Genomic DNA, 20,739 nt, shown 5'->3' with positions numbered 1-20,739 from the left:
TTCTAGAGAAAATACACTTCTGCTGCACTTCGGGTTTAACACAACGCCATTGGGCGGCTTAATGCTCCTTGCCAAAGGAAAAAACGGCTGTCCTGGATAAAGCACGCAGCATTGCGAATATCATTGAATTCCTCTTGGACTGGACCCAACCATCATCAACGTCGCCGATAACGATGGAAATACACCTTTACACTACGCCACCCGGTCACCAAGTCGATACGATGAGATGTACACTGCTATAATCCAGCTCCTTTGCGCCAGGGGCGGCGATGCCAGCATACAGAACACAGAAGGTCAAACACCTCTGCATACCCTATTCCGTCTCGAGGATGGTGATGACTGTAGAGTATACTATCGCAAAAAGAGTCCTGTAAACACAGCTACAGTAGAAACTTTACTCGCCCATGGTGCATCTCCAACCGACATCGATATGGCCGGTAATACGCCACTACACATCGCAGCGGCAAACCTAGAATGGAGCGATATCGTGTCACTTCTTCTTGCTCACGGCGCTGACCCTGCGCTACCGAATTTGAACGGGCAGACAGCCCTTCACCGAGCTGCTGCTGGTACCTACTTGGGACTCAACAAGGATTACAAGTCACCGGAAAGAATTAGGGCGCAGGAGGATGTGTTATCAAGACTGGTGAAGGCTGGAGGGGTGGAATTGATGGAATTGACGGACTCGGAAGGACTGGACCCAAGAGAAATATGTGACAAGACGAGGCAGGGATGGAAAGAGTTGGATGGCCCTAAGAGGACCAAGGATGCATAAGATTTAGAGCGTTTTAGGACATTAGATTTTTATCAATCATCAGACCTACTAACATTATCCGTATAGAAATATATCCTCTGTAATCTTCTTTGACATACTCTCTACTCTTGGGCACTCTATGCCAATATCCAAACGACATTGAGCTCTAGATGTATGATTTGCCTTTGTGATCTTTAGCGCCTCAAGGTGAACCCACGACCCTGACCTCTATTTCTGTTTCCACTCGCGCCCTCCAACGACTTCGCCCGAGAATCTTGATATATCTGTCGCGCAGATTTTCCTGCTGTATTTTTAAGGTCCATCAACTCTGTTCCTCTAGCTTTCACCAGCCTATCCAGCATATCATCTTGTGCCCTCATGACCTCATTGGCTTTGCTGCGGGAAGCCCTTGGAGGACAATAAAATTGCGCAACTATATGAATAGGTGTCTCTTGTTCTAAGTTTGGCACTGTAGGGTCAGCGCCATGCTGAAGCAAGACTGAGACAGCGTCTCCAAAGATTGCATTGCAGCAGGCAACATGCAGGGGTGTGTTTCCGGCATTGTCAACATCCGTAGCATTGGCGCCGTGAGCAAGTAAAGTAGATACAGCGGTAGCCTCGACAGGCATGTTGGAGCCATCGCGGCGGAACAAGGTGTGCAAGGGCATTTGGCCTTGTGTGTTGCGTATACCAGCATCGGCGCCTTTTCGACATAAGAGTTCAAAAATGCCTGCATATGACTTGCCGCTCCGACCAAAATGTTCAGTTGCATAATGCAAGGGTGTATTTCCGTCTTCATCTTGGATATTCACAGTAGCCGGATTTATCTCTAGGAGTAATTTAATGGTACTTGCGATATGGTGCACTCTTCCCTCAAGTATCGATATCGGGATGTACTGAAGCTCATCTGGCAACTGGTTTCTTGTGGCCCAGTGGATAGGAAGGCTTCCACGACTATCGCGAGAGGATACCATGTCTGCCTGGTCAGCGCCTGGAATACCAAGCAGGCTCTGAACAGCTTTATAGTTGGCGCTAATGCAAGCCATTAAAAATGCATTGATATCGCAAATGTCTCCATGATCATTCCAGAATCCTAGATCGTACGGAAACTTTGTCACCTTGGCTTGGATGTCAGCGCCACCTTCGATGAGTCGATTGATAAGCTTGGGGCTTGCCCATTGCGCGGCCAAGGTCAGAACGGTATCAGGTGTCTCTTCCAAATCGTTCATCGGGAGGACGGTATCAGAAGCGTTGGCACCGCAGTCAAGGAGAAGATTCATGACTTTATCGTTGTTGTCGACGCAAACATCTCGCCAGTCGGCCGAGTTATTATACCTGACAGAATGGATGTCGGCAGCCGATCCTAGCGCAGTATAGCCTTTGCAATCACGCTCGTGAATCCCCGCATATAACGGCTGGCCTTTGAGCAAGAATTGTACGATCTCAATATGGCCCCTCCTTGCAGCCTCATTCAGCAGCTGGTAACCTCGCTCTTTGAAACGGACCTCATCGGTGAAATCGTGATTTCTCGTGTAATGCTCTAGAAGAATTTGGAGGACGCCGAGGTTTCCATTCTGGGTCGCGAGCAAGAAGTAATCATTGCCTTCGTATATCTCGGGTCGCGCACCCATGCGGTCGACAGCCCAAGGTGCGACAGTCAAATATTGCCTCAGGGCCAGGGTATCGTTTCGGAGTACTATATGGTAGAGAAGGCGAAAGTCTTCAGTCTCACATAGTATAAAGCCGTCTCGATCAATCATTGTCATTGGCGTGCGAGATGCTTCTCTAGTTTCATCGTGGTTATCGTTTGGGCGACGAACAAAATCATGATAAGGAGATCCATTGAGGTGAATGAGTGGAGAAGTCATTTTGCGAAGGGCTGACTCGGTTGGAGAATGAAGAGAGCTGGGTTGAGTGGGATTTACAGCCTGCGTGGACTAATGGATGGGTCTTTATAAAATTGATTCAACATTCCAGCCCCAATAAGTGGAGTTGGGGAAGAATCACACCATACTAAAGTTCGGCCAAAAGTAACAGCCGAAGCTCAAAGCTCCTACGTACGTGTTTCACTAAATACACCCCTCGTTCCGCATCATGCAGAAATCCGAATCCTGTACACCAACAGAAACATAGAAAGGCAGCCAGAAGCCTGAACAGTCGTTACCGTCCTTTTAATAGTAGCTGTAACATTCCGCTAACTCAACCTGTTATTTTTTGGCAATGTAAGATCGCACGTCGCCACCGTCAATGCAATGCCACTTGTTACATTTATCCACAATATCTAGCTGCGCGGGACTAGGTATCGTGCAACTAAGGTTGCCGCTATATGTAATGTAGTGGTTTCACCCGTCGGCAGCGCCATTGGCGACCGGTGCGCTCTTGGGAGGAAGAAGGGGTTGAGTGGCTGGCCAGAGTATGTTCCGCCCGGCATCAATATACATAACGTGCTGCCCTCAGGGGGATCCTCGCCGTGTAGATGTGAATAGAGACTGATTAGCTATCCGTGGTTAATCTACGATATTCCATCTATACAATTTGTACGCTGTGATCTTACGGGGAACAAGGACTTCGTTGCAATAGTCTGTCTCAAGCAGTAGGTTCATGTTTCTATATAATATTACATTGATATATACTGAGGTAGTGAGGAAAGTAACATCGACTTGAGTAGCCCAATAAACACTTTGAGTTAAACTATTAAAGTTGACTTATCCGACTACTAACTCTATCCTAGAGATTAAATTCCAGTTCTCTCCCGTCAGTTCTAAAAATAAAGTTCACACCGGTCGGTAGTACAGGGTGGGTCAAGAGCAGAGTTAGGTATAACTGTAAGCGCAATAAGCGTTTAAGCGGGGATCAGGGAATATATTAGAGTTAACGCACGTTCGCATTCCTCATCTCTTAACACTGCAGCCATACTTGAGAACGTAAAAGAAAACGCCAAGAAATACCATATATAAGAACAGGCTACTATCGATATGACGTCAATCTCAGAAATGATCAATCACTTATGGCGCCCGCCACGCAAAGAACCTGGAGTCAAAAGTCGTCCACTCGATAAAGAGGACCCAGAGAACTTCCAATATTATCGGAAATGGGGCTTCACGGTTTATCGTACGTATTACGGTTCCGACTCGAATCAGCATTGGGATGCACTTATCGACGCCATGACTCGACAAACCCTCCTTGCACTTGGCTACCACGAAGATGACGATATGTTCAAAAACGATAAAAGACAGAAGAGGGGACTTTACAGTAACAAAGCCAAGTACCTGGAAGATGTGAACCGATTAAAGAAGCTTTTCCGACTCTCAACCCGGGAAGATGTATCATTGCTTGATGGCCTTGACATCCACCAAATTCGGGAGGTCTGTGTTAAAGAGCTTCCTGAGGCCAAAAAGAACATAGAGGGCGCCAATCATTGTTTTGCACTTGTCGCCGACGAGGCAGTGCTAAAGGATGTCGCGCGCGGGGTGTTTGTAATCAAGGCAGTTGGTTACGACTGGGACGAGGATCGTGCCGGTCAGGGTTGGGTCAGAATGCTGACAGGCGACATATTGAGTCTCTGGGAGTCGCTATTGCTTTGTGATTACATTTGTCACGACATATATGCGGAAATGCATCGTGAGGTTTCTGGAGGTGATCTTGACAAGGACACCTGGCCAGGACTCTCATGCATTGAGCCGCTTGGTGATTGCTCTGAAGCTCGAACTGCGGATCCGACAGGCACAGCTAGAATCACACAGTTTAGAATCGATTACTAATGCAAAGACGCTTGAGGATGAAATAAATCTCTATGCAAGTCTATATATTTGCCAAATGTTGCAATATGAATCTCCAATCCCACTCTGCCATCACTCAATCTGAGTCTATATCCATATCCTCATCACCATCCTCATCACCCTCACTGGGGTCGTCATCATCCCTCAAGAGATCGATGCGCCAATCGGTATTGACCATCACGTGCACCATATTCTTCTTATAATGAGCGATGGCCCTTCTAATCTCCAGGGCTCTATCACCGGAAGATACTCCAAGCTCTGCTTCGAGTGCCTCGATAGCCGCCTCAAGCCACTCTCTGGCATGAAGTCCCACCTCAGCGTAATGGTCCTTGAGATACTCCACGAAGAACTGAGCTGCTGCAACAGGACGACCTGGATGTTCCCGTTCCCACAGACTTTCAGCCCAAAGCAATTGCCTGACAACATTGCTCACTATATTGTTAAACTTTTTCCAGACTGTTTTGCCTTTAGAGTCTGCTTCTGACGAGTCGACTGAGTTCATGTAGTCAAAAAATGCAGTGACCGCCCGCATGGTTGCCAGTAATTCGTCTAGTTTGTCTTTTGCCTTACCTCTGAGCTTGTTGAGGGCTATTGGGTTTCTGAAATACATAATCTGGAATGTGTAAAACTATGGTAAGTCTCGCCGCAATTAACTTTCAGTTCTGTATGTGTACTTACGAAGCCTTTGGCTGAGTTAACCTCACCCGAAACGATAACGAAGTTTTTGAAGTTGAGCTTGCTGCCAAGACACTCGAACATGCGGCTCAGTAAGTTGCTGTCGTCGAAGCCCCCGGAAATTCGGGGGAAACCACGATGGACTTGCCCAAGTCTGACAGCCTCTTCGAAGAACACAGCTGGTATCGGACCGTACATACTAGTAGCTCCAGATGGCAACCTTCGAGGTGCGATTAGCAATAACATCTCAGCCCACTCGAAGATTGGTATACTTACACTCCAAGTGATGCGTGTGCCAAGAAGCCCTTCAAAATGCTCTTGTCAACAAGATGTTCAGCTAATCCATCAGGTTAATTACAGTCAATTAAACAGTTGATAGGGAGATACGGACTCTGGAATCCCAGACCTTCCAATGAGGCGGACCATTTGGTAAACCATAACCTGGTTTCGGAACAATCCGCTATGTTGACGAATTCGACCACCTGTGCTCTACGGTTCTTCTTTACGAGTGACTTGGGTTCGTCATGCTAGTAAGATTTGTTAGCCAAAACAAAAGGCTTTTGTCGCAGGACCCTAGATGGAGCCGTATTGCTACAAGCTTCCCTGGTCCATGTTGTTTAGCACTCACCCCAGGAATTTTGTATTCAATTTTCGTTTCGCTGCCATCTATATCCTCCATAGTTACTTCAGTGTCTTCTTCAGATGCTTGACGCGCGATTAATGAGCGATGGATATGGAGATGTGCCGCAGAATGTGAATGTCGAGTGGATAAAAGGTTACTTCGCCTCTTGTCTGCATCTGGGAAGGTATTACAAACGCCATTCTCGCAAATGGCATTTGTGCAGTTAAGTGTCAATGTTCTACCATCACTGCCCTTACCCAGTATAGCAGCGATCCTAGCATTGGCCCGTTGAGGATCGCAGATGGTGAAATGCGACATGACTTCGGGGTCCTCATCCTCCCATTCGGGCACCTCCTTCTTCGCTTTCTGGAGGGTCTGTACGACCAGATTCGGATATTCTTCCTCCACAACAAGATCCCATTTTGGTGTGAGTGCCTCTGCCACCTCTTTAGAGACCATGCCGGCGATGAGCCGGGCCAGCACTATAACCATCGAATGCTCGGCCTCCAATTCTTTGGCCCTCGGGGATAAATCCATGGAGATCGATGAGTTAATCGCAAGGTCGTTTGTCGGATCAAAGCGCTTGAAAAGGTCACCGTTGTCTTTTGGACAAGTTGGGTTCTTGAACCATGCCTTGACGTCGTTCTCAAATGCGTCAATCTTGGGGTTCTCCACCTCAAAAATCTCGGCATAGTCTGTCTTGCAGCAATGAGCCATTCCTCCAACCCCTGCGATAGCACAAGTATCGACCTGGGTGTCAATAGCTACCTGGATGCGATCGGGAGGACAACCACTGCGGCAGAAACCTCTGGGCATGACCTCAGGTTCCGGCCCAATATTCCTGAACTTCTGGCAATCTGTGAAGCGAAGGTTCTTGTCGCTGTCGTTACAGCAGAACTTACGGTACTGCACACCAGGGACATTGAGACCAAGTTCATTCTTCGCGTCGTCGCAGTTGCCACCACCAGATCCAGACGCCGAGTAGGCCAACAGAGAGCCCATCTTCTTGTTGCCGAGAGGATTGGGGCAGCCTTCCTGAGCATCGCACTTCGGATACTGGCCCCATTCGCAAGTGCCGTAGACCTTTGTACCCACGACATCGGTCTTACAGCAGGCTGTCTGGAAGTTTTGCTTCTTCGAGCCTTTCTTCTTGCAGTAAATCTCGTTGGAGGCAATCTCCGTCATGTCGCTTGGACACTCGCTGCTAGTTGGGCAACGGCCATTGTTATGCCCGTACCAGCCGCACGTGGGCATCTTTGTAGAATCCGCAGGGCAGCAGAAGGTATGGCCGCCATCACCGCCACAGCCAGTCTCGTCAAACATGATCTCGTTCTTGCGCGCACCTGAGTCGCTGCGGGGGACAGCCACCCAGCCCTTGCGACATCCCTCCTTGCAATTGGTCCAGCGACATTGCTCGTTGGGGATCTTCTTGATGTCGTATGCCTTCTCATTCTCGTCAAACTCGCCCGATGTGGTTTTGCGGTCCAGTGACAAGGCCAAGGCTTTGTTAAACCTCGCCTCTTTGGTATCATGCGATATGGCCCATACCATGACACCTCCAAGACATCGAGATTTCGCATAATCAGTCTTGAGTTTGAACGTGTCCTCGTCATCGTAGGAAACCCATTGGTTACCCCATTTGGCAACTTTGACAGCCTCCTCCTTATAGAACTCGGGCTTGATGTTGTACTTCTTGATAGTAGTGACAATCTCCGAGTTCAGCAGGATGCCCCTCTCGCGACTACAGTCCCCAGCCTTACCCGCTGCCTTAAACAAGCAACCGGGTTTGGTACAGGTTCCAGTCTGGACCGAGAAAGCGCGACCGTAGAAGCCCATGCCGAGGACAACCTTGTCCGACTGAATGTTGTTTCGCCAAAGCAGATCGAGGGCGAGGTCGATCTCCGTGAGGTTGCTGTGAGCATTGAGGAAGGGTTGGGTGTAGTTTTTGCCTTGGTCCCAGGCACCGTGCAAGTCGTAGGACCTGTAAGAAAGGTTAGTGCGAACATTGAGAAGACCTTTGTGGAACTCACATAATGTTGAAGAAGTCAACCGATTTTTCCTGTCAATGGATGTCAGTGTTTCCCCAGGCTTCTTGTAAACAATTGACTTACGAGTTTCTTGATGTCGAACTGTCTCAGATACCAATACGACGCAGGCAGCGTGATACTGAGACCTTTGTCGGCGGCGTCCAACATGCTCTTGAGTCTCTCCATGAACTTGGGGAAATTGGCAAAGTCAACGGCCCGACCGCCTCTGTCCGTGTCGACAGGGTATTCCCAGTCCAAGTCCAGGCCATCGAACCCGTAGGTACTCATGAACGACACAAGGGACTTCATAAAGGCTCTTTGACGAGGAAGAGAAGCTGCAAGGTCGGAAAACGTAGACGCGGTTGGACCTGGGTCATTGAAGGTCCAGCCACCAACTGCGATATAGACCTTGAGTTCAGGATCCCGTCTCTTGAGTTCGGTAAGACGCTTATACATTCGGATGTCGGATTCTTTGTCTGGCTTTATCTCGAAGGTCTTGGGGTCGATGGTGGCGAAAGCGAAGTTGATGTGCGTGTATAGTCCGATCGGAATCTGCTCGGGGGAGAAGGCTTCGCAGGGACGGGCTTTCGCCCATCCCTCAAAGTATCCAATAACTCGAGAGACATCGCCAGTCTTGCTGCAACTGGGCTTCTTAACCTTTTTCGAACCGCAGAAGTCTTTGGTAGTCTTTTCGTGTCAGTATCTCAATCAGAACACTGCCTGAGCAGGGCTAGGTGCTTTACTTACGCCGCAATACCCGTGCTTGGAGCAACAGACATTGAGAGGACATTTGTCGTTTTCGGCCCATTTAGAGCCAAATCCAGGATTGCACTCCGACTTGCGATCGCAGTCCGATTGACAGTTGGTTCCGCAATCTGTAAAGGGCGTATGTCAGCACCAACTTGGCACGCCATGCATATCAATACTACTCACAATCAGGGCCAAAGCCACAGTTGCCGGATTTGTTACAGCAGCCATTCTTACAGCGTTTGCTTGCGCTGCATGTAGTGTCGTCCTGCGCTGCTACTGCTAGGCAAAGACATAGCAGCAGCAGGCCGAACAGCCACGTGCGCATTCGCATGTTGGTTGTCGCTAGCTGAGCAAAGTGAATAGTTCACAATAAGGACCGTTGATGTGAGCTTGACGCTTAGAAAGATTGAATGAAAGTATTCTTGCCACAAAATTGACAAACTTCTTCGAACACAGCTGGCTCTACTCTTGCTCAGATAATAAGAAGCTGTACATCGACGGCAAACCCACCATACCTCGATACCTCGGTCTCCATTCCGACTGTCCAGGATGAAGAGCAAACATGGTGATGGATGTTGCTCAATTGCCCAATTGGGTAAATACACGTACATACTCTGTAGTTTTTGGGCCTCCGGAGAGGACCGTGAAGCCGGCGATTATGATACAGATGCTCGGTCCTCTGCTCGTGTATGCAACTCGCAATTAGCCTCCAGGCATGGCCCCTTGGCAGTTCAGGGTCCAGCGTCCCGCATTTAAAGTAACCATAAGTCAGGCAAACCTGCAAGGGTCGTGACAGAGTTTAGTGTTGAACATTCTCTGCGAATCATTGGCTCGGGGCCTGAACCGCCGCCGACTAGTCTCGTGGGGCTGAGGGGCTTTAAGCTAATGACTACAACAAACTCACAACCAACAGAGCGTTACATATGAACGAGCAAAAGTACTCCTGTTTAGAGAGCTCGTTAAAAATTCTTTTTCATCCGGCTTGGCAGACTTGGCATGTGCGATGTGTCGGGATTTGAAGTGATATTGCACATCGGATGATTAGTCTCGGCAGGGGCACAGACACGGGTCGAGAAAACTGCTCATCTAGGATCTTCGTGAATCGTGTTGGCTCTAAGCAAGACCCATGCAGATGGCAAGGGCATCGAAACCCGTTCATCGTGAAGTCTTGCATTCTCCGAGTCACCCGTATATACTACCTGAATCAGTGTTTTGTCAGAATGGGGTTGGGCTGATCGCCACCTTTGTAAAAGTCGTCTCGCCTTGCATTCTTCTTCTTCGCCAAGCACTTGCATATCATCGACCATGGCTTCAATTCTCAAACTTGCTGCCCTCAGCCTTCTCGTAGGTGCAGGTGCTTTCCGCATCTACGAAGCTGAAGACCTCGAGGGTTACGATGTCTCAGCGGCGTGTGTCAGCGCCTTGTCTGCTGATATTACCTGCAACCCGTATATCCGCTCATTCATGCAGCCTTCATACAGAGGATCGCTGGGTAATGTGACTTTCACCGATCAAATTTGTGTCGGAACCTGTTCTGGATCGCTCCGCAGATGGTTTAATTCGGTTTCCAAAGACTGCGAAGGCGAGACTCTTGGATCTAGTAACGCAGTTCCTATGCGTTACGGCGGCAACATCTGGGCTGGCTGGAACGAGACTTGTATCAAAGACCCCAAGACCAAGAAATATTGTAATGGTGAGTTGATTCATTGGCAAGCGGGCCGCACAAGATATTAATGTTGAGGCACAGATATCATTGATGAGTTCTCTGAGCCAGAAGATGGTGAGGATATGCTCCGTGAGGAGTTATGTCACATCTGCTATCAGAGACGCCTTGCCATCATGCAATCCTCTCAGTACTCCATCTATAATGAGTACTACAAGGAAGAACTCGAGCGTGTCTACAAGACATGCGGTGGTTCGGGACCTACTGAGATTCTCCCTCCTGTCAAACCAAAGGAGAAAAAGCCAGAGTTCTGCCTGACTGGCGAATACTACACGACAAAGGAGGGCGACACCTGTGACTCTATCTCTAAAGCCTCAGGTGTATCTGGCGCTCTTCTCTACATCGGTAACCAGGATGCGATCCTTAATTGTCTCGAGGTTCCTGCAGATTTGAAGCTTTGTCTTCCAACGACTTGCGAGACTTACTACGTGAAGCCTGGAGATACGTGCTTCAGCATCGAAAGAACGCTAGGAATCCGCATGGATAGCATCTACAAGTACAACTCATGGGTCGACCGCGATTGTACCAACCTTCAGGTTGGCACAGAGTTCTACGGCAGATCCGTCTGTATTTCTCCCCAGGGCTCCAAAGACACTATTGCAGCAGTCTCGGAGGGATCTACGATCAAGCACAAGTTCAGCAGTGGAAACGGACCTGCAGTCCTGCGTACTGATCCGCCGAAAGACGCCAAGGTTGCCGAAGGCACGACTTTAATGTGCGGTGAATGGCATACTGTTGGAAAGTCGGATACTTGCAATGGTATCTACAAGAATTACGGAATCGAAGATAAGCTGATGTATGCCATTAACCCTTCTTTGAATGAGAAGGACTGCGACAAGAGTTTGGCTCCTGGTACGGCTTTGTGTGTGGCTCCGGTCTCTGGTTGGGATTCTTCTAAGTAATTATCACGGTATGCTTAAACTCTTGAGGTGGCTTTAGTACAATCGATATATAGATAGTTAAAATGTCTGTCTAGAGTAATTGCAAACTCCTGTTGTTTCCTGACATGCTTCTATTTACTTGACATAGCCGTAATCCTGAATAGAGTGGCGGATCAAGGCAATGATCTTACTTGTTAGTCAGACATATCACTGCAAGCACAATAAGAAGCAAAACTTGAGTACCAATCACCAGCCTATCGGCTTCATTCCTTGAGTTCCTGAAATCCAAGCACCGTGCTGGCCACATACGGAATAGGCTCACCACTTCGGCAATCCCTGAAAGCCAGTCTCATTGACGGTTCGAAGACCGGTCGTTCGGTGGAGAATCTAAAATCACGATAAGAATAACCGAAAAAAGTTCTTTCGCTCTTCGCCCTGAAGGGATATCGCCGACTCACCCAGAACCTAGCCAATCGGCATAAACAGCGGCTCAGATCATGCCTAGTGGCAAGAAGGGGGCGGCCCGAGGCCTACAAAGTACAAACGCATATACTCGAGTCAAAATCGTCTGTTGGAGACCCAGAAGTAATTTCAGCATAGACGCGAGATTTACGCGAAGACCGAGATTCTTCGTTAAAACCTAAAGTCAGAATCTGATCACAGAGGGTCCAGTCAGTGAGTGGGTCGTCACATGCAGCCCCTGTTTAATCTAAACCTGCATCAGCTGAAGTGACAACCAACAACCAACAGCATAACAAGCACCAACAGTTTAACGAGAAAATTTTCAAAGGCGGAGAATTTAACAAAAGTCCGACTTGTGATGGTATCAATGTCGCACTAAATCCCCCAAGGGTAAAATCCCGCAACAATCGGGAAATGACTTACCGGACGTTAGAATTGGCCTGGAGAATTATGCTTATTTGGAGAACAAAAGTCCGGCTAAGTTTACGGTTCTGACAACTATCCGAGTCACGTCAGACCAATTGGCCATTCACGTTCACCGCCTGACTAACCCTACTATGCATGCTTGTAACGTTGTATACCCGCTATTGCGGATCTCGCCGGATCAAAGTCGCATGCCGAAGCTTGACCCCCATGCAAGGCTGTTGGTCCATCATGCTAAGACGGCACATTCTATCCTACCAGTCTTGGCAAAGCTGTTGCCTTCGGAACCTCGGACTTCCATGACATGAGCAAGTCGACGGATCCATGACCTGATCTGGCAAGTGAAAGAGAAGATGGACGTATCGTGATAGCAGTGACAAGGTGAATAAATTAGCATGACTGTCGGGTCGTGAAGATCTGACTGAGTAGCTCCAAGCCTCCTACGCAAGATCGAGCACCCGATTGTCCTTCTTCTGCAGACTCTTTTCATCTTACTGGTTTCCCTGTTAGTCATGCATCTCTCTTACTTGCTTGTGCAAGGCCTGTTGGCCGTTTCTGTCGGAGCATCTCGCCACCGCAGAGTCCGCCGACAGAAAGGACCAACTGATCCAGGCATCCCTTCTGACTGCACCTATTGGGAGACTGTGGAGGCAGAAGGTCAAGATTGTACTTACCTTGAGGATCTCTGGGAATTGGAACACGCCACGTTTGTTGAATACGTTAGTGTCCCTTATGAATCCTTCAGTTATCTTTCACTAACAGATCGCAGAATCCCAGCGTCAAGGACGACTGCAGTGGTATCCAACTTGGGCACTCGTACTGTGTTGAGGTCAACAATGGGTTTCCTCGTGACGATGATCCTCCTAAGGTGACAAGTGCCAAGGATACCAAGCCCGAGCCTACGCAAGATACCAAGCCCAGTCCTACCCAAGATGGTCTCATTGACACTTGCACATCCTTCTACGAAGCCAAAAAGGGAGATACTTGCAACAAGATCATTGCTCAGTACAAGACTTTTGACTTTGATGACTTCTTCAAGTGGAACCCGGCAGTCGACAAAGACTGTAGTGGCATCTGGGCTAACACTTGGTACTGCGTCGGAGTCCCTGGAACGCCTACGAGCCCGCCAACCAAGACAATTGTGACTACAACCAAGCCAACTGGAACACCCAAGCCTAGTCAAACCCAAGAAGGTCTTATTGAGAGCTGTACGGCCTTCCATATGGCTGAGAAGGGCGACACATGTGCCAAGATTGTGTCAAAGTTTGGCACCTTCGACTTCGATACTTTCTACAAGTGGAACCCAGCAGTTGGCAAGGACTGCAGTGGCATTTGGGCAAGTTACTACTACTGTGTTGGTGTTCCGGGCACCGCTACCGTCAGGCCCTCCGCTACTACGCCGAAGCCGACGGCGACAGGAGGAATTGAGACTCCCTCCCCCATTCAAGAAGGTTTGGTCAAGAACTGCAACAAGTTTCACCAGATCGCCTCCACCACCACTTGTTCCTCCATTGAGTCGTACTACAAGCTGCCGCTCGCCCAGTTCCTTGCGTGGAACCCCGCTGTTGGCAAGGACTGCACTTCTCTCTGGAAAGGCTATTGGGTTTGTATCAGTGTTGAAGGTTACAAGCCAACCACTACAACAACTGCTAAGTCCACTACTACCAAGCCTGCAAATGGCATCACAACACCTTCACCCATCCAAGACGGCATGGTCAAGAACTGTGAAAAGTTCCATCAGATCAAGTCCACCACTACCTGCACCTCCATCGAGACCTACTATAATCTCCCCCTCTCGACCTTCCTCTCATGGAACCCCGCTGTCGGTAAGGACTGTACTTCGCTTCTTGTCAACTATTGGGTCTGCGTTGCAACTGTCGGCTGGAAACCCCCGACGAAGACGACCACGAAGGCTGCCACGACAACCAAGGGGTCTTCCAACGGGATCAAGACGCCTCCTCCTGTGCAGGCAGGCATGGTTAGCAACTGCAACAAGTTCCACACTGTGAAAAAGACTACCACTTGTACTTCCATTCAAGACTACTACAAGATTTCCTTGACTGACTTCGTGAAATGGAATTCTGCTGTTGGCAAAGACTGTAAGGGACTATGGGCGGACTACAACGTCTGCGTTGGTGTCATTGGTGGAACGCCGACGAAGCCGGGCAGCGGGGTCGAGACGCCTTCGCCTATCCAGACTGGACTGGTTAACAACTGCAAGAAGTTTCACCAGGTCCAGTCAACAACAACCTGCGCATCTATTCAGAAGTACTACGGTATTTCCCTTGCGCAGCTGGTGAAGTGGAATCCGGCGATTGGTTCTAAATGCACAGCCCTCTGGGCCAAGTACTGGGTTTGCGTTGGCGTTTAAGAACATAAGACTACGACAAATGCATCAATAAATAGCTCAAAACATCTGAAAATACTTGCGCATGACTGTATCTATGTTAAGTAATGTTAAGTTGGCCTCCCCTGCATTTGTACGTTATTCGCCTGCGTGAGAATCCTTAGAATGAGCATTGTTAAGAAGACAAGTAAGCTCTGATAGTCTCACAAACTACTCGATGGCGAAGACCAGACCGTTAAAAAACAATCATATAATTGTAAGCAGAATATTATCTTAAGCGAGTGCTGGTTAATAAAACCACGGCATCTTCTTCTCTTCCCTCAGCCAACATCTTTTCTACTCCACTTTACTTTTACCAAGCCTATCTTCACACCATCATGGCCAGGCCTTACGAAATGATTCATGAGCTATGGCATCCTCCTCCATGGACGGGAGCACCTGTTGATCGAAACCTCCCCGAGTATGCCGATCGCTACACACACTGGGGCTACACCATCTATCGGGCCCATTACAGTCCCGCATCCGACAAGCAATGGGAAATCTTGCTCGATTGTTTGAAACGTCAAGCTCGGCTTGCACTGGGTTATTACAGGGATGAAGACTGGAACGACGAGGTGTTGTGGCAAAAGGATAGCCACTTACCGCCCATCCTTTATACCAAGAGCGAAGAATACAGGCGCGACGTGAAGCGACTTCAGGACCTGTTTTATCTCGACACCCGAGAAGATACCTCGTTTGACAGACTGAGTGTTCGTCAGATTCGACAAGTCTGCGTTGATGATCCGCCTAAACGTGAAAAGACCATGGCTGGCTATCGATTTCGCTACGTGCTCCTCGCCGACAAAGCAGTGTTTGAAGCCATGGAGAAGGGAGAGTTCATCATCAAAGTTGTTGCGTGGAAGAGGAAGGTGAGAATTGGGGCTGGATGCGGATTCCAACAGGCTATCTCCTTGAATTTTGGCATGCTCTTCTGCGCAGGGAGGATTATGTACATAGGGTTATACCTTTTGAGGGTTCAGAGGAGGATCTCGAACATTACGTTTGGCCTGGTGGTTTTCATCTTAACAATACTGGATAATGCACTGAAGTACGTCGAGGTAATCACTATGAAGGCCAAAAGAACAGATTCATGTGGTGAAGAAAGTGCTAAGCACCATTAGATGGGACATGAGGTTGTCTTATAGTAGACGTCAGGTTTACTTAGTATTTTAGAGCTACACATCTATAATTGCCTTGAACAATACAAAAATTAGTTTGTATCTGAGTCAATAAAACTTTCTTTACTTCCCTGTAGAGTCTGTTCTGCACGTGAAGAGAGATTGAGACCCGCCAAAGTCGACCCTTGGGCCTGGGCCAACCATGGCCGGGGTGTTCATTAGTCCGAGTCTAGACAACTGCGTGAAAATCGAATGCTTTCTGCACTCTCCTCAAGTTCTGCCGCTAATTGGCTTTATCGTCAATAGCTTGGTTGTTGATTGATGAACCCACCAAATTCGCACAAATATCAGTTATCTAGAATGATATCACTCGGTGGAGACACCTGGTGCGCTATTTGCGGAGTTACGATTGAGTCACATGTCATCAAACTCCGCTTAATGTGGCCGAGGCGCTTCTCTACGTATGACCCAGATGTTGTTTGCGACGCTGACGTCGAGTGGCTTGCTCAAGTGCATTTACTAGGCTACAACCCCTTAGCAACTACAAGTTCAAAGTACGTTCGCCATACATTCTCCATACCACATGCTGATCAACCTAGATTTTATGTCTCTGATGAAGCTATCGTTGGTCGAGGAATAGAAATGGCCAACGAGACGAGGACAGATCCCGCTTTCGCAGGTGTTGACGTTCGTCGTCTACACGTCTATAGAAACAAGAAGGGTCCCGAAAGAGTGATACCGTTTCACTGGGAATGCTACAAGACTTTAGCACTGTATTTGACCGGAACATCGGACACCAGAAGAATTAGAAAAGGTGCTCTTTACAGAGCTTTGGACCGGTTCTCGGTTATGAGAAACTTCCAGCAACGAGCGGGATTGATTGAGTATAGGTGCCTCTCACTGGACTACGGCGATGCCAAGGAGGCTCAAAAGGACTACTGGGAATGTATTCCTGGACAAGAGTACACAGTCTTCAGTCCCCAGCACCAAGGAAGTATGAAGGACGATACCGCCACATACATCTCAGGTCCAGAATTCGAGAAGTCTGCCCAATGTCACTATGAGGTCAAAAGAGTTTCAAACTCTCTCACAGCTCTTCCGGATACAGTCATATTTGGTATTTCGGAGTTCGTTGATACCAATAGTCTCATAAACCTATTCTGCGCCTCATCGGAAACATATTCAAGCCTGACAGACAACGATTCGTTTTGGAGAATGCGCATCATTACTCACTTGCCCTACTTCTTTGAGTTACACGAATACTTAAAGGAGCAATCTCAAAGTTTAAAGAACAGAGACTTCAGAAGGATTTTCTTATGGGCCGATGCAGCCTCCAAGCCGCGTCCTGGTGTCACTAGAGACATGTTTCCGGTCGCTAATCGTCGACGGATCTGGAATGTCTGTGGCCAGATTGGTGAGGTTTATAACCAAGAACCTCAGCGGAAAGCTGTCACAGAGGGCTATTTGGCTAGCCGAGTCCGTAAGAGTGAGAGGCAGGTACTAGGAGATACTGGTGAACCAGGCTTATACTTTCGATCGGCGCATTTCTTGCGAGACTGGACTGAGTTATTACGTCCGTGGACTCTTGACCTTTTTTGGAACTCTGAGGGGGGTTTGTCTGGTATAGCCGTTACGTTTGAACAAGACGAGAGAATTTTCGGGCATAAACCACAGGAAAGTGGCTCATGCGAAACTACAGGCTCGTTCGCGGGCGGAGTCTGGATGAAAGGCTTTGTCTATCATATTTATGCTTCATCAGCTCTCAGGCCCTGTCAGGCTCGTTCTTGGAATTATTCCTCTTGCAAGGGCGTTACAGTATGTATCGATGAGATTCGTCTCCGCTTTCAGACGTTAACTAAGGGCTAGATACATCTCACTGATGGCTCTGAGCATACGTATGGTCAGGAGGGTGAGCATCTACTCAGAATGCCATTTGCTGCAGCAGAAAACATGACAATCGTGGGGATCAAAGGCACTCTAACAGTAAGTCTTCACGGACCCTTTTCGAATAGACTCTAACGTTGAGAATTCAAAAGGGACATAAGAGATGTGGTATTTCTCCCTTGATCGAGAAAATGAGGATCTTGCACGCCGCTACCAACGGCGGGCAATTTTCTCGAGGGCCACTTAAACTTCGAGACCAAGAGGTCTCTGGTTGGAATCCAGTGAACTCTATGTTCAGAAACCTAATCTCACCGACAAATGACCTAAAGCTGAACTTGTGCAACGGTCGTATTCGTAACTTTGACCGTTGGCACTGCCTCGTTCCACTGAATACCCTCGTTCTCGCCAACGACACAAACCTGCTATCGCAGATACGCAGCATTTCTGCGTACCTTATCCGAGACCCGATCTGCTTCAATATCTGGAATAACCATTGTTGTGACGTTGGCAACTTACGCGTTACAACAGACGCGGGGACTCGGTACCTTAGAGATGTGGATGACGATGGTTCGATTTGGCCTGAGCAGCGCTGGGACACGTTCCCCATAGATGGTCCAGGTGGTGAGATGATCGAAGAAGTTATAGTCCACCATGCCTTGTTTCGAGACCCTTCGCCCAAGGCAATCGAAGTAAGTGAGAATAATCCGATACAATCTGATCTGATCTAATGCGAAAGACAGATCTGTACAAATCGGGGCCGTTCAGTAATTTGGGGCGTGGATATGGAACGCGGTGAACACGGGGAGGAAACAAATAAGCCTTGTCCTCCTATCCAGAGCCATAGGCTTCCCACTCATCTGCGTCCAGACGACGGATTCGCTATTGTTGGGTTCGTAATGGGATGCGGGAAGGTCTTCGGTCGCTGGCACTCAAATGAGTATCAGGGCGAACGAAGTAAAGCACCTGACTGCGATTCATCCTCAAGGAGATTGAAAGACCGTGGTGAGGATTATTTAGATGAGGAAGATTGCCGGGGGCCTTGGACCAAGGAACAGTATCATAGGCGCAATGAGTCTACTATACACACAGGCATGAGCAAGTTTGGCATCATCACAAAAAGGGTTGAAGGGGCCTAGAGTAGATATCTAGAGGTCTTCGGAGTATGCATTTATGAGAATCCCAAGAGTTTATTGCTCCACTATCTGGACCAGCGAAATATTGACGATATGGGAGTTGAGTGCCTATATCCCCAGCAAGTTGAAGAGTGCCCCATCAGAATCCCACTCTCGGTCCACTTAACAACCAATCATGCCCGTAACAAGAGTCCCGAAAAAGGAACCTCCAATCCCTCCCATGGCACCAGCAACCTCTTTAAGAAGATTCGGTGTAAAGCAGTGTGCTATGCCTACATTAGTCGAGCGTTCTTACTATGACGATTCAATGACTCACTGTTACTGGTCTGAAGGGTAACATCAATCTCTATATAAATCGTATCGCCAAAGTTCTTGCGCATCTTAATGTAATTGCTAAACTTTGACATCTTGCATTTCTGGGCCTGGAAGTTGGGGTTTGTCGGGAGATAGTATCGCATAGCTGGCTTCGCAGTCTTGGGGTTGACTGAGTTCTGAACGGCTGAGGCCATGTAACCTCGTGTGTGACGGCCGAAGTACTCGCCCCGGACTGAGATACGGAGCCAGGCATCCTTCCTGCGGCCACCGCCAGCCATATGCTTAACTTTTCGGGTGTAAACGACACTCTTGTCGCAGTCTCCATTTCCGCAGATGGAGTGGATGGCTTCCCCGAGGGGTTTTCTGATGGAGGCTTCGCAGCCATAGTCGACTTGAGTCTTGCCGAAAAATACTTTCGTCTCTTTGGGTGCACGGGTATCGAGATCTAAGTCCGTAATGTTACCTAATTCTGGAGCGAATGGCTCTTCCAGACTGTCAAGGTCGCGTAGGTTGAGATGAGGCAGTGGGATCATGGGAGTAGAATCATAGTCCTCAATTGAAGCGTTGGCGGGGACGAGGAAGCCTTGTCCAAAGTCGAAAGGCTCTTCAGCACCAATGTCCCGTGGACTGGTTGCCGGCATCGCCAGTGCAGTCGCCACGGAGATAAGGATGATCTTGAAATAATGCATAGTGACTGGTTTGATGTAATGAATAGCGATGGAGTTGTGGTTCTGAGTTATGTATCATATCCAGCGCGGGTTGTTTGATTTATATATCTTCAAGATGTTCTTCTGTTGCCAACTTACACGCAATATCTCGGAACTTTCCTCATTTGGTTGCCAAGCACTATCGCACGATAACGGAACACTTTTTCCTGAGTCTTGGGGGCCATATCCCATCGCATGTTTGTTCACCTTTAGGCAATATTCTATCAGCGTGACTTCCTCATGTTGTGCAACGAAAAGTCGTAAGCGACCTTCTCCTTCGAGACTCACAAATCCTTCGAGGTAACAGCTCAGGTCTTGCCAATGCGTTCTCGAACCTCGCGGACTCCAAGTGCTGCGCAGCGATTGACAATACCGTACCACCTGCTCATTTAGCTATACCGCCGATGCATTGAAATTTGGACACTGATTTGGACCCCAATAGATAAGTATGAGCCGAGGCCTCTGAGGCTATGTTGAAATGCAAAAGTACAAATATACGGTGGTCCAGGAGATGAAGAGGCCAAAGCTCAATAATGACAGGGGTAAAAACGTGCCATGTAACCTGCCAAGATCACCGGACCTGCCGTGTTTCTTCCCGCGAGATCTAGACTCCAGCCGTGTATTGGGGGGCCGAAGTTACTTCCGGAAACAGACACAAAAGCTCTTGGCATTGATTTAGACTGCTACTCACTTTTGCGAGTCTTGCTTCTCGAGTGCTCTGGTAGAGCTTATGTTCACCAGGCATCATACTTCATTACTTAGCCACGTATAGAATAGATCAGCCCTCTTTCTTTGGACCTGACTGATTAAATTCTGTGTTCTCTAAGCTATTTTACGTGGTAAGGAACGCCATTTTGCCAAAGTGCCATCGACTTTCAGCTCCTTGTTGCACCGCCACTGATTCGGTAGAAGTCTAATCGAGACCGACGAATGACAACGATGTGTGTGTCACTCCAGATATTCCGCCTGGGTTTTGACAGTTGCAGCTGAAATATAAGATGTATTGGCTTCGCATGTCCCAGTCGTGAACTGGCTGTGTTATTTGCACCTGGAAATTTATATAATCACAAAGAACTCAATATCAGCTATACTGTAGTAGC

General features: G+C 48.3%; 8 protein-coding genes across 8 annotated transcripts; 5 read left to right on the top strand and 3 right to left on the bottom strand.

The window, feature by feature from the left end:
* Positions 1-226: 226 nt before the first annotated feature.
* On the top strand, positions 227-775 carry FTJAE_4148 (ankyrin protein; the record flags this gene model as incomplete). The annotated part of the gene is made up of 1 exon (XM_037350523.1): positions 227-775. The coding sequence occupies one exon, from the start codon at positions 227-229 to the stop codon at positions 773-775; it is 549 nt and encodes a 182-aa protein (XP_037208828.1).
* A 173-nt stretch (positions 776-948) lies between these two features.
* FTJAE_4147 (ankyrin protein) lies at positions 949-2,622 on the bottom strand (the record flags this gene model as incomplete). Its single annotated transcript, XM_037350522.1, has 1 exon — positions 949-2,622. The coding sequence occupies one exon, from the start codon at positions 2,620-2,622 to the stop codon at positions 949-951; it is 1,674 nt and encodes a 557-aa protein (XP_037208827.1).
* A 1,125-nt stretch (positions 2,623-3,747) lies between these two features.
* Positions 3,748-4,515, top strand: FTJAE_4146 (uncharacterized protein; the record flags this gene model as incomplete). The annotated part of the gene is made up of 1 exon (XM_037350521.1): positions 3,748-4,515. One exon carries the CDS (start codon positions 3,748-3,750, stop codon positions 4,513-4,515), a length of 768 nt encoding a protein of 255 aa, XP_037208826.1.
* A 94-nt stretch (positions 4,516-4,609) lies between these two features.
* FTJAE_4145 (uncharacterized protein) lies at positions 4,610-8,938 on the bottom strand (the record flags this gene model as incomplete). Its single annotated transcript, XM_037350520.1, has 9 exons — positions 4,610-5,161; positions 5,212-5,428; positions 5,485-5,545; positions 5,600-5,735; positions 5,837-7,811; positions 7,861-7,889; positions 7,942-8,544; positions 8,605-8,732; positions 8,791-8,938. 9 exons carry the CDS (start codon positions 8,936-8,938, stop codon positions 4,610-4,612), a joined length of 3,849 nt encoding a protein of 1,282 aa, XP_037208825.1.
* A 974-nt stretch (positions 8,939-9,912) lies between these two features.
* FTJAE_4144 (uncharacterized protein) lies at positions 9,913-11,232 on the top strand (the record flags this gene model as incomplete). Its single annotated transcript, XM_037350519.1, has 2 exons — positions 9,913-10,300; positions 10,355-11,232. 2 exons carry the CDS (start codon positions 9,913-9,915, stop codon positions 11,230-11,232), a joined length of 1,266 nt encoding a protein of 421 aa, XP_037208824.1.
* Positions 11,233-12,608: 1,376 nt separating this feature from the next.
* FTJAE_4143 (uncharacterized protein) lies at positions 12,609-14,467 on the top strand (the record flags this gene model as incomplete). The annotated part of the gene is made up of 2 exons (XM_037350518.1): positions 12,609-12,815; positions 12,866-14,467. 2 exons carry the CDS (start codon positions 12,609-12,611, stop codon positions 14,465-14,467), a joined length of 1,809 nt encoding a protein of 602 aa, XP_037208823.1.
* A 353-nt stretch (positions 14,468-14,820) lies between these two features.
* On the top strand, positions 14,821-18,620 carry FTJAE_4142 (uncharacterized protein; the record flags this gene model as incomplete). The annotated part of the gene is made up of 6 exons (XM_037350517.1): positions 14,821-15,431; positions 15,960-16,154; positions 16,200-17,076; positions 17,467-17,583; positions 17,637-18,173; positions 18,225-18,620. The coding sequence occupies 6 exons, from the start codon at positions 14,821-14,823 to the stop codon at positions 18,618-18,620; spliced, it is 2,733 nt and encodes a 910-aa protein (XP_037208822.1).
* Positions 18,621-18,779: 159 nt separating this feature from the next.
* Positions 18,780-19,621, bottom strand: FTJAE_4141 (uncharacterized protein; the record flags this gene model as incomplete). The annotated part of the gene is made up of 2 exons (XM_037350516.1): positions 18,780-18,883; positions 18,934-19,621. The coding sequence occupies 2 exons, from the start codon at positions 19,619-19,621 to the stop codon at positions 18,780-18,782; spliced, it is 792 nt and encodes a 263-aa protein (XP_037208821.1).
* Positions 19,622-20,739: the final 1,118 nt, after the last annotated feature.

The sequence above is a fragment of the Fusarium tjaetaba genome (assembly GCF_013396195.1).
Source record: "Fusarium tjaetaba strain NRRL 66243 chromosome Unknown NRRL66243_c0000077, whole genome shotgun sequence".
Classification (NCBI taxonomy): Eukaryota; Fungi; Ascomycota; class Sordariomycetes; order Hypocreales; family Nectriaceae; genus Fusarium; species Fusarium tjaetaba.
This window is presented reverse-complemented; position numbering and strand designations above follow the sequence as displayed.